Genomic DNA, 12,072 nt, shown 5'->3' with positions numbered 1-12,072 from the left:
GAGCAAGTGAAAGACAAGCCGGAGTGTGATCAGATGGGATAAAGCACGTCAGAGTCACCCTGACAGCACGGTGGGGAGTGGGTCAGAGGGAAGCGAGACTAGAGCAGAGTCAGGATGCGGTCCCAGGCCTCCCGGGAGACCTGATGCGGTTGGACAGGATACAGGAGCTGGCTGCAGAAAATTAAGGGTCGGCGGGGGGGGGGGGGGGGGGGGGGGGGGGCGGGTGGTGGCGGCAGAGGGTCGTGATGATGATGAGCACCGCCTAAGAGGATTATTTATAAAGATACCGCCAGCCTTGTCTTTATAAATAAATACCCTACTGAACTCATTTTGTAATTTTGTAATTTAAACAATGAGCAGTTACAACTGCAGAACTGTGAAAGTTTAAGTCATTAGGTAACATGAGAAAAACGTTGCTTATCAATTTCATAAAAGTCAGTGATGTTCTAAAAGGTCTGTAGTCTTTCCCTGTAGGGCATGCTCTGACCTGAATTTGTTTCTGCAATGCATCAGCCAGCCCTTTCAATCACTTGTTCTAAGTTACGCATCAGCCAGCCCTTAAGCTTGGGTTTCATCACTACTCGGCACGTTGTGCTGATCCCATTTATCTTCCCTGTGCTGATGTATATCCTGATGGAATAGCCTGTCATTAATCAGTATTAATCAGTTTTTCACTGAAGTCCAGTTGACTGTTGATGGAACCATTATAAGTGGAAAAACAGAAGAAAAAGGAGAGGACAATTTCCCTATTAATGTTTAGGTTAAGTGAATTTCTGTACTTAGAGTATTAAGGCTATCAAAAGGGATGGGAGTGCAGGTATGGAATAAGTAAAATGTGATGACATTGTGCCTACATTTATGTTTTTTAAAAGTTTGGGTTCATATTAATGAGGCTGCAAGAATATAGAATAGTAACCCTGGTTGTGTTAGGGTGCTATACTTAAGGCAAGTTTTCTAAGCGTTTCTGCTGGTCCAACTTTTTGTAATGTGGTTATAATCCTCTCATAATAAAAAGTAATCATTTTTATTCTTTTTAAAGATTTTATTTATTTTTTGACAGAGACAGCGAGAGAGGGAACACAAGCAGGGGGAGTGGGAGAGGGAGAAGCAGGCTTCCCGCGGAGCAGGGAGCCTGATGAGGGGCTGGATCCCAGGACCCCGGGATCATGACCTGAGCCGAAGGCAGACGCTTAACGACTGAGCCACCCAGGTGCCCCCCAAAATAATTATTTTAGATTGCATATAATTTTATATCATTGCTTCTGTTTGGGAGCAAGGGTATAAAATAATTTGTATGGAAACATTGCATTATTTGAAGTCAGTTGAGAATCTATTTCTCCAAAAATGCAGGTTTTCATTTTATTCAGTCTCTGTCCCTCCCCAATCTATAATAGACTTAAGAATTTTTCCAAATAAAAACGATTTTGTCTACTTTTAATATTCTGAAATTCTCGGATGCAATTTGCCTTTCAAACCATCTTAAGATCTTTAATAGGCTCTTGAGGCATTTTCTTAAATTATAATAAGCTGCCACCCCAAGCCAGATAGTTGAATGCTTCCTACCCATTCTGCCGAATTGTGGGTTACATATTCTGCTATCCAGAAAAATTGCCAATTACTCTTATTCTCTCTTGCACATGGCGAGCTGTCTTCTACCCTGGTTCCCTGCTCCTATCACGCAAATGCAGCACCTCATTTTAGGGCTTATCTCATTTAAGCCTTACATAGGTTTTGTGAGAAAGAAGGTATTATTCCCATTCACAGATAGCACATAATTTTTGTTCTAATCAATATGCTGACCCGTTTTGTGGTTGTTTTCCAAATGAGATTAGACAGGAGCTGTTGGAGAGTCCAGGTAGTGGGTGCCTGGAGGGCAGGATCCATATGTGACTTGTGCCTTTTTCCCTTGCATATACTAGGCATGTGCACCAGCTCATCTTTTACCAATTTCTTATTTAGCTTCTTTTGAATTATCTTCTCATTTTGTATGTTTTCCTGCCTTTCCTCATGTTGCAAGTTTTTTGGTTTAAGAAAGCCCTTCACTGTTGCATTTTGATGTTAGAACTGTAACCCTTATGGTCATAACAGGTGCAGAGATTTTTGTGAGCAGTAAGAAAAACTATGCTTAGGATCTTCAGTTAATGCTTATTTTTTTAATGTAGAGATCAGCTTAAAAGGATAAAGATGGGGAGAGTAAAGAACACAGATTTTCTGCATTAGTCAAAGACAGTAAACATTTTAGCTGCATTTAGCAAAATCTGTTTTAAGTGTTTATGGGAGGGTAGCAGACAACGTAATTTTTCTGCATTTGGCCAGCATCGTGTAGTGAATGGTCCGACGGATTCTCAGGGCAAAGGGTAGGAGCATAGAACCACCTGAACCATCTGTCCAGGCCCTCACTTCCTGTTTCCCCTCATTCATTCAGTGCGTGGACCTGAGCTGTAATGAGCTAAGCGAAGTCACTTTACCAGAAAACCTGCCTCCAAAACTACAAGAACTAGACCTGACTGGAAACCCCCGACTTGCCCTCGATCACAAAACCTTGGAACTTCTGAAGTAAGTATTTTGTGACGCTCGGCAGCCCCATCTGACAATGGGATTTATAACTTAGTGAAAACATTGAACAGAATATGAAGGACCCGTTGATTTATTAGCTGTATCTACACATGTTTGAGGTGATTTGTGAGCCTATAGTTCACCATCATGGAGGGCCAAAAACAATTTCAGATAGTTGGATACTCAGGTGTCCTGTCAGAAAGTTTTTGAGGAAGTATCCAGACAAAAAGAGAACAAGAATAATGAGTATAAAGAGGGAAAGAGGACAGAAAGACAAGGGGAGAGCAATGACTAGCCAAGATGTAAACTTACATCTCAGTTACTGATAACATGGTGTGATGCTTAATGCAAATGTTATGAAAGGATTTTGAAAGAGATGCATAATGTGGGGAAAATGCACAATGTGGAACTGAAGTCCAGATTATTTAAGCAAAAGTGGGAGTGTGGGGTAGTTAGATCCTGCTAAATTATCTTCTTGTTTGGGGAAAGAATTCTTTGATACGGTCTCATTCTTGATGTCGATAGAGAATTACAGGTTCACTGTGTAAAACATTAAAGGAAACCTCATTAGAAAAGATGTCTTTAAAAAATTTTCATCACAGACCTCTAAATGTCAAGAGAATTGAATTATGCTTCCCAATTGAATATTATATAGCCATTAAAAACAATGATGTAGAGTTACATTACTAACTCTAAAGATCTCTACATATGATGTTAAATGAGAATGTTGACAGAGAAATTTGTACGGTATGTTCCCACTTTTTTGCAAAATAAATATATGTGCATTGGGCGTGTACACCTGGAAAATGCCCACAAGGATATAAAACAGAATGTTACAATAGTGTTATTCTCTGGATAATAGGATTATGGATGGTCTTCATTACCTTCTTGAAACTTTTCTGAATTCTCGCAGAATTTTTTTGCAGCCGGTCTTAACTAAGTCTTGGACATGGATACACACTAGTCATTATGTATGCCATTTATGCTTAAACCCTGTTATACTGTCTACTGCTAAAAGTCGTATTCCATTATCTTAGAAAAAACTGAAAAGGAGAATTTTTTTAAAAAGAGTCGCATTAGTAGTCTATTAATATTATCCTAGGCTTTTAGTGCAAGCCAGAATTTGAACACCACTCAAGGTGATTCCTGGATAGAATTGGCCTAATTAGTGCCTGTTGGTTTTAGGTACTTAATTGATTTCAATATATAATTGAATAATACTGCTTAAGTAGAGTGTTGTAGGAAAGCCACAGGGGACCTAGACACTCTCCACCGTTAGTCAGTATGTGAAGCCTTGGCCCAAATCCCTCAGTCTGTACAGACCTTAGTTTTCTCACCTACGTGATGGGGAAGATGGCCTACATACTTGCTAAGGGACTTCTCAGAACTAAGAGTGCATGGATTATCAATATATATTTCATCTTTATACAGGTAAATTTTTGAGTATTACAAATATATGAAATTTTGTATTAAAAATATATCAAAATTAGTTAATAAATGGAAATAGCTGTTTGGAGAAAAAAGTTGAATTTGTACTACACACCAAAATACATTCCAGCTAAATTAGCGTTAACTCTATAAAATGAAATAATTTCTAAAAGTAAGAAAAAATCATATATGACTTTTTAGGCCAAAAAATGTAGACGGGGTGGGGGGGGTGGGAGGCAGGGATCACAAGAGGAGAAATCAATATATATAGATTGGTTTTGATATTTGTTATAAATATTTAAAAGTATGTTTTATACAGAAAAACTTGAAATATCTTTCCAGAAATAATCAAGAGTAAATCTAAAAGGCAAATGACAAACTTCTTAAGAAGAAACACTGGCAAAAAAAACAAAAAACAAAAATAAAAGCATTAGTGTTCTTGATAGAAAATGTTCTTATAAGAAAAGTACTCAAACAGCAAACAAGCAAAGAACATTAACATTTCACAAAAGAAGTACAGATAGGTACATGAAACCATGATGTTCAATCTCAGTATATCAAGGAAATATTAAATATTTAAATAACATTTTCCTCCCTCACATTGGTGCTGCTGGAGTACTGTAAATTGACATAACTTTTCTTAAAAGCTATTGACTCTGTATCAAGCTTTTAAAAATATTCACATACTTAGACCAAGGTTTTCTATTTCTGTTTCTATTATTTCTAAAAAATAATCAGAAATGTGGTGCTCATTTTAGGCACAGAGGTAGTCATCAAGATATATCTAATTATCTTTAGGATGAACATAAAATGTCATGGGGAAATGTTCATGACGTAATTAGAAAATATGCAAAACCACATATATAGAATGACCCCACTATTATACATGTGTAAGAAAAATCTATCTATTCAAGTCTCTGCAGTGAACATGTTACTGAACTGGCCTGAGCAACTACAAAGAAACACATGTGGTCCTAGATTTTAAAAAGGTAACAATGAAATCGTAACTCTTTTATGTTAAAGATGTTGCCTTCTGTTTAACAGCGGGAAGGCTATGGCTTCTTCCTAACTTGGGAGAGCTTCCGTATCTAATGTATTTCTTGTGCTTCTCGAGGCTTGGCCTGTTTATCGGGCATGTGGTGGCTCCTCTGTGTGAGCTCCAGCTCCCATGTTCTCCCAGACTCGTTTAAAGAGGTACAAGAGTCGACATTCAGGTCATTTCGGACCGCTTCTCAGCCACACTGTTCAGTTAGGCAGAGAGGGCGAAACCCCCACTTAACCAGAAGGGATTGGGAGAGGGTAGTTTAAGGATTACTTTTTCTTTAATTTCAGGCTAGGAAATGGAATTATTTCTTTGAAGGTTCTGTGTTCTATAAAAAGTATAAATGTCTTTAGAAATGAATTCTCTGGAATTCAGAAAGGCAGCGAAGATGTCATGAGAACCTTAGGTAGGCCTTAAGAAACGCTTCTCATTTGCTTACCATTGTGCAGGGATGAAATCTGGTGCCAGGTCGTATGAATAGCAGATAATGGCAGACTGTCTTTTTAAATGCCTCTCTTTTATTGTTAGGATTGAAAACTTTGAAAAGAGGATATATAGCTCTGCTGTGAAATAAGGTATTAGTTTTATTTCAGGATTTTCTGTTGGCACTTTTCCAGTGTAGGATAAAGGGAAGAGTGAATGTTTGCTGGTAATTGAGAGTAGAAACTTTTCTTTCACGAAATATTTTTAAATTTCAAAGAAATTGCAATCATCTATTTCTAGAATCAAAGTGAATACAGTTAGGTATAGATTTACTTCTTAGAGTTGAAGGGTATTCAGTGTTTGTTGTATTTTGGAGTTAAATTCTTGGGGTCATGACAGAAGTGTCTGTGTTAAGAGATTATATGTAAGCTTTTTCTCTTGTAGAAGTCATAGAGGGGAAAAACTAGTGGCAATTTATAAGTAAGTAGGATTTATTTCACCGTGTGGTAGCCAGCCTTTTTAAAAAACTGTTTCACATCTGTAGGACTTCCTGTTTGAGGGCACTGAATACTTGTGTTTTTTAATAAACCCCATTCAAGAGTTTACACTTTCATTATTTGTCTTGGGTCCTGTTGGACCAGTTATGGCATGTGACAGCGAGGTGAGATGACTTGTCTCCCAGTTTAATTCACAGTGTTAATGTGTAATTTATTGAAATACTCCTCCTTTCATAATTTCATGTCTTAGCACGAATGGCTGCAAATGAGCAAAGAATTGGAAGCTTCAGGGATGACAAGTCCTCAGTATTTGTGAAATATTGTACGGGGTGATATGGGCAGAAATTGGATTTGAGGATGAATGTTGCAGAATTCTCTCAAATACAATATGATTGTGGATTAGGTTTCGTACTTTTCAAATCTGGGTGTTCAGCCCGTAAGAATACACCCAACATAATGATTTCTCATACTAAGGTTGAGAGCGGTCTTTTTCATGCCCAGGAGACAGCAGCCATCGAAGTGTGATGTGTAAAGGTCTCAAATTACCACCCTAGGATGTTGATAAAAACTAATTTTCATGCCCCTTTATTTTCACTTTGTTGAGTAGCTAGTTCTTGCTGATAAATATTTTAGACATGTTAAACAAATGGTAAGTACAGAGTGCTTAGCAGGTGTTTTTCATCTCTCAAATGAAGGTAGCATTTCACACATCTTTGACTTTAATGATTCCCATCCCTTTCTTTTCTCTTGTTAGTAATATCCGCTGTTTCAAGATTGATCAGCCTTCTGCAGGAGATGCATCTGGAGCCCCAGCTGTCTGGAGCCATGGATACACTGAAGCCTCAGGGGTGAAAAACAAGTGGGTGAAACTTTGGAGTGAGAAGCGCCTCCAGCCCGCCTCCCTTCTTTAGTGGGGAAGATGCTCAGTGCTAACACACACTTCCCTCGTGTCACATTGATCTGAGCAGGATTCCCTAAAGTGAGGCCACCTCAAGCCTTACGTTGAACAGTAAGCTGAGCCCTGCTTGGCATCACATACTCTTCTCTTTGTGAGAGATGTTGCTAGGATACAGTGTAACTGACACATTCAGTCTATGTGAGACTCCAGGGTATGGAGAAGGCCTAAGTATTGAAATGCATCCCTGCCCTTTGGAAAAGTCGGCCTTTGAAGCCTGTTTACCGAGCAAAACAGGGGATAGTATTGAAGGAGAAGTAGCCTTGATTGTCCATATTCAGTCACTTCTGTTATTGATTAGTGGTTCATGGAGCTGTTTCTTACAATCTTAAACTAGTTTGGCAGGGGGCGCCTGGGTGGCTTAGTCGGTTAAGCGGCCAGCTCTTGATTTCATCTCAGGTCATGATCTCCCAGTCCTGGGATTGAGCCCCACGTGGGGCTCTGTGCTCAGCGGGGAGTCTGCTTACGGATTTCTCCCCCTCTGCACCCGCCCCACCCCCCAGCTCACACACTCGCTTTCATGATACACTCTAAGATAAATGAATAAATCTTTAAAAAACAATAAATTAGGTTGGCAGGAGTTTCATGTTCATTCCCTGTGAGGTCAGCTGCTTGTCTTGCTGCCAGGACTTGTCCATCTCAATTTCAATTTCTTTTTCTTCCTTGTCTCAGGTGCAAATATTGATTTTCCTGAGAATTGTAATCAAGCTTTTCAGGCTTGCTTCTTATGAAGAGGTGCTAACCAGATTCCTTTCCAATTTTGCATTCCCAGCCATAATGTGTGAGAATTCTAGTTGCACATCCTTACCAGTGCTTCCTGTTATAAGGTGGTGGTGGCAGTTTTGGCCATTCTGATAGTGATAGCTCATTGTGGGTTAATTTTGCTTTTCATGATGACTAATGATGCTGATCATCTTTCCATGCATTTATCATCCATCCATATATCTTTGGTGAGAATATATTCTTTCACATCAAATATGATTACTGAAGGTATTTTTGTAGATACCCTTTATCGTTAAGAAAATTCCCTTCTAATCATACTTTGCTAAAAGTTTTTGCCATAGGCTTTTTCTGCATTCAATTGAGATGACCATTTGTTTTCTTCCTTAGTCAGTTGGTGTGGTAAATTACATTGATTTTTGAATGTTGAATCAGCTTTGCATGCCCAGGATAAGTTCTACTTGGTCCCGATGTATTATCCTTTTCATATGCTGCTGGATTCAATTTGCTGGTAATTTGTTGCTCATGCCTATACTTTTCTTGTGATGTCTTTGGCTTTGATATCAGGGTAATGCTGGCCTCATTGGTGAGGACTGTTTCCTCTTCTTTAGTTTTCTTGAAAAGTTTGTACAGAATTGATATTTCTTCCTTAAAGGTTTGGTAGAATTTACCAATAAAAGCCATCTGGGCCTGGAATTTTCTTTGGTTTCTAACTACACATTCTGTTTCTTTGCTATGGGATTATCTATCTCTTCTAGAATGAACTTTGGTAATTTAAGTCTTTTAAGGAATTTATCCCTTTCGTCTAGTTTTCACGTTTGACAAACTTGTTCATATTATTATGCTTTAAAATCTGTAGGATCTGTAGTAATGGCTCTCCTTCCTGATATTGGTAATTTGTCTTTTTATACTGATCAGTTTGGTTTGAGGTTTATTAATTTTATTGATATTCTCAAAGAACCAGCTTTTGGTCTTGTTGATTTTTCCCTATTTGTTTTCTAGTTTGTTTTTCCCTATTTGTTTCTATTATTTTCTTTCTGCTTGCTTTGTTTGTTTTGCTCTTTTCTAGTTTCTTGATTTGAGCTTAGAACATTAATATTGTAATATAAGCGTTTAGAGCTATACATTTCCTTCTAAGCAATTTCTCCAGTATGACTGGAGAATGTATTTTGAATGACTTGAATCCTTTAAATTTATTGAGACTTTTTGTGGCCTAGAATATTCTGGGTAAATATTCTCTGCATTTGGAAAAAATGAGTATGCTGGTGCTATTGGGGTAGGGTGTCAATTAGATGAAGTTGATGTTGAAGTCTTGAATATCTTACTGATTATCTACTTGACAGTGGCTGAGAGACTATAATAATGGGTTTGTTTCTCCTAGTTTTATCAGTTTTGCTTCATGTGTTTCAAAGTTGTCTTAAGTGTGTAAACATTTAAAATGAACTGAATATTCTTTGTTCTGTAATATACTTTGATCTTAATGTATCATCTTTAGTTTAGCATAGATCTTTTATCCTTTTTTTTTTTTAATCCAGTCTGACTTTGTCTTTTGGGGCAGTATTTAGACCACTTGTATATTTATTGAAATTGATATGGTTAGGTTTAAATCTGCCAGCTGTTTTCTATTTGTCTCATCTGTTCTTTATTTTCTTTTTCTTCATTCTTTTGTATTTATGATTCCATTTTATCTCCTTTATTCATTATTATGCCTTTAGGGTTTGTAGTATAACCTTTAATTACAGTTTACCTTCAAATAAGTTAATCTATCACTTCACATATAAGAACCTTACAGTGTGTATTTCCATTTCCCCTCTCCTGGTCTTTGCAGTATTCTCATGTTTTACTTATGTTATAAACCCCGAAATACATGGTTATAATTTTTACTTTAGTCATTTTCTAAAGCAGTGTTTCTCAACTTCAGTGCTATTGACATTTTGAGCCAGGTAATATCGTTGGGCAGGGAGGGCGGCATTGTCCTATGCATTGGAGGGTGTTTGGCAGCATCCCTGGCCTCTCCCAACTGTGACAATCAAAAATGGGTCCTGCGGGTAAAATTGCCCCCATTGAGAACCACTGTTCGAAAATGATTTCTCAGATGAGTTTTATATTTACTCATCTATTTGTCATTTCTTGTACACCTCATTCTTTTATGTAGATCCAGATTTCCATCTGGTACTTTCTTCTGCTTCATGTATTCCTTTTATGTTTCTTATACTGCCAGTCTTTTGGTAGTAAGTTATTTGTGCATCTGAAAACATCTTCATTGCACCTTACCTTTTTGAAAGCAATTTTCACTGATTTGGAAATCCAGGTTGACAGGTTTTTTTTTTTACTATCAGTACCTTAAAGATGTTGCTTCACTGTCTTCTGCATTGGTTGCTGTCCTTCGTGTCTTTGTTCCTCTTCCTACTCTCCCACCTTTATTCCTGATTTTCAGCAGTTTTTTCTTTTGCTTACTATTTGTTGAGCTTCTTGTATCTATAGGTTTATAGTTTTCATCAGATTTGAAATCTTTTCAGCCATTAAATTCTTCAAAGGTTTTTCCTATCTCTCCCCTCTTTTGAAGACTCCAGTTCCCTGTGTATTTGGCTGCTTGAGGTTGCCCTGGCACTCACTGATGCCCTGGCCTCTTATTTGTCTGCCTTTTTTTTTTTTCCCCTCTGTGTTTAATTTTGGAGAGTGCATGGGCCACAGTTACTTGGAAACAACGTGGTTCTGCAAAGGCCTGGAGTGTCTGCAGGCCTCCAGAGCACACGCCCACCTCCACTGCTCTGCCTGCAGCCCAGAAACTTCCTCCAGGCAATAAGCTGGGCAAGCTTTATGCTTGCTCCCTGACCTGCACTTCTTATCAGCCAGTGTCTGAATACTATTGTTCCATAGGTGGTTTTTTTCCCCCTGCCTTTTTAAGTTGTTTGGGGGAGGGGGGGAAAATAACATACAAAAGGTCCCAGTGTTTCAGTTGTTACTCCATTTTTGCCCAACCTTAATGTTTATGAATGAATATGGACATACAGATTCAGAATCTTTTATTATTTCCCATACCTCCTATTCTATCTCTTTCTCTGCCATTTAAAAATCAAATCAGAAGATGGGGGGGGGGTGGGGCATATGTCAAGTATCAGTGTTAATCAGACTGATTTGCTTTACAGAATTTAGCCGGGATGAGTTTACCTTAGTTTGTTCTTCCCCCATCTGAGGTCATGAAGGAAGAGACAAGACTGTTAAAAGTGTGGGGCTGGGCAAGGAAAGATGAGCAGACTCGATACACTTCACTCTTGCCTCGCAGGTTGTGTGTCGCGGCCCTGTCTGTGAACAACTTCTGTGACAGCCGGGAGGCCCTGTACGGGGTGTTTGACGGAGACCGTAATGTGGAGGTACCCTACCTCCTCCAGTGCACTATGAGTGACATTTTGGCCGAAGAGCTGCAGAAAACAAAAAACGAAGAAGAATACATGGTTAATACGTTCATTGTTATGCAAAGGTAAAACTTCCAGTCCCTGCTCTGTGTTTTCTTGCTCTTCTTTGAGTGTTTGCCGGATAGTCTCAAAGCACTGCTGTGGCATGTGGGTGTGCAAGAGGCGTTCAGGTGAGCTGGTTTTGCGTAAGTAGCAGGGATGGACCATGTCCCCTTGAGACATACTGGTGTTCAGACAACTTTGTAGGAGGCCGAGTCAATGACAAATTTAGTGTAGAGCTTTTGGTCACTGTAGAAACTGTGTAACTCTTAGGCATGAATGTTACAAGCATTCCCTCCTTCAAAGAATTGCTCCTCCTTATGTCACTTGAATGGCTTTAAAGGAATGGTCTATTCATACTGTACTGCAAACACTCCCGTGGGCCCAGGAACCAGGGAGTGTGCTAAAGGTCATGAGAACAACGATGAGCTCTCCTTTTTCTCTGCCAGATACTCTGCCAGAGGAAGTAGCTTTGTAAGAGGGGTAGAAAAAGTACCTGCTAAGGAGTGCCAGTTTTAAAGTTACCCTCAGTCATAGATAGCTCCTCTTGAAGAGCTCGGTAGAGACAGCTACAAGGAGGTTCTTTGCTTCTAGACTCCCCTCTTTCAGATGCTAGTGGGCACATACCATTAGCAATTAAATACGGATAGGTAATATTTAGTGAGCCCTTAATATGTACCAGTCATTGTTCTAAATACCCCACATGCCGTACAGTAACATTAACTATCTCACTGGGTGAAATGTACTTACTTTACTGATGAGAAACTGAGGTACAGAGAAGTAAAACAAATCTCTCTTAAGAGCTAGTAGATGGCGCAGCCAGAATTTGACCTGGGGCAGTAAGGCTCCAGAGAATGTTCCAACAACCAGCCACATCTATCTACTTTTCTGTTTTTATCACCATCGTATCCTAGGGAAAAAAGCAAACACATATCATCATATGCACAAACATGTGCACACCCTCCCCCCAAAGAGGTCTACTTTTTATAGACACAT

General features: G+C 38.9%; 1 protein-coding gene and 1 long non-coding RNA gene across 8 annotated transcripts in view; one reads left to right on the top strand and one right to left on the bottom strand.

Moving 5' to 3' along the window:
* Positions 1-12,072, top strand: part of PHLPP1 (PH domain and leucine rich repeat protein phosphatase 1) — a 222,773-nt gene that overhangs the window by 201,790 nt on the left and 8,911 nt on the right. For both annotated transcript variants that reach the window (XM_064578772.1, XM_045886594.3), the window contains 3 exons: positions 2,426-2,556; positions 6,701-6,805; positions 10,908-11,102. In XM_064578772.1, the coding sequence (XP_064434842.1) occupies positions 2,426-2,556; positions 6,701-6,805; positions 10,908-11,102 (431 nt within the window). The remainder of the gene's footprint in view (positions 1-2,425; positions 2,557-6,700; positions 6,806-10,907; positions 11,103-12,072) is intronic.
* The window catches only part of LOC123852537 (uncharacterized), a 51,476-nt gene continuing 41,537 nt past the window's right edge, over positions 2,134-12,072 (bottom strand). For all 6 annotated transcript variants that reach the window (XR_008506996.2, XR_010407480.1, XR_008506999.1 and 3 more), the window contains 2 exons: positions 11,827-11,986; positions 2,134-11,043 (listed from right to left, as the gene is read on the bottom strand). This is a non-coding gene — a long non-coding RNA (uncharacterized LOC123852537). The remainder of the gene's footprint in view (positions 11,044-11,826; positions 11,987-12,072) is intronic.

The sequence above is a fragment of the Mirounga angustirostris genome, unplaced genomic scaffold (genome assembly GCF_029215605.1).
Source record: "Mirounga angustirostris isolate CCGP_5_RB_7025 unplaced genomic scaffold, mMirAng1.0.hap1 SCAF_14, whole genome shotgun sequence".
In the NCBI taxonomy this organism is placed as follows: domain Eukaryota; kingdom Metazoa; phylum Chordata; class Mammalia; order Carnivora; family Phocidae; genus Mirounga; species Mirounga angustirostris.
This window is presented reverse-complemented; position numbering and strand designations above follow the sequence as displayed.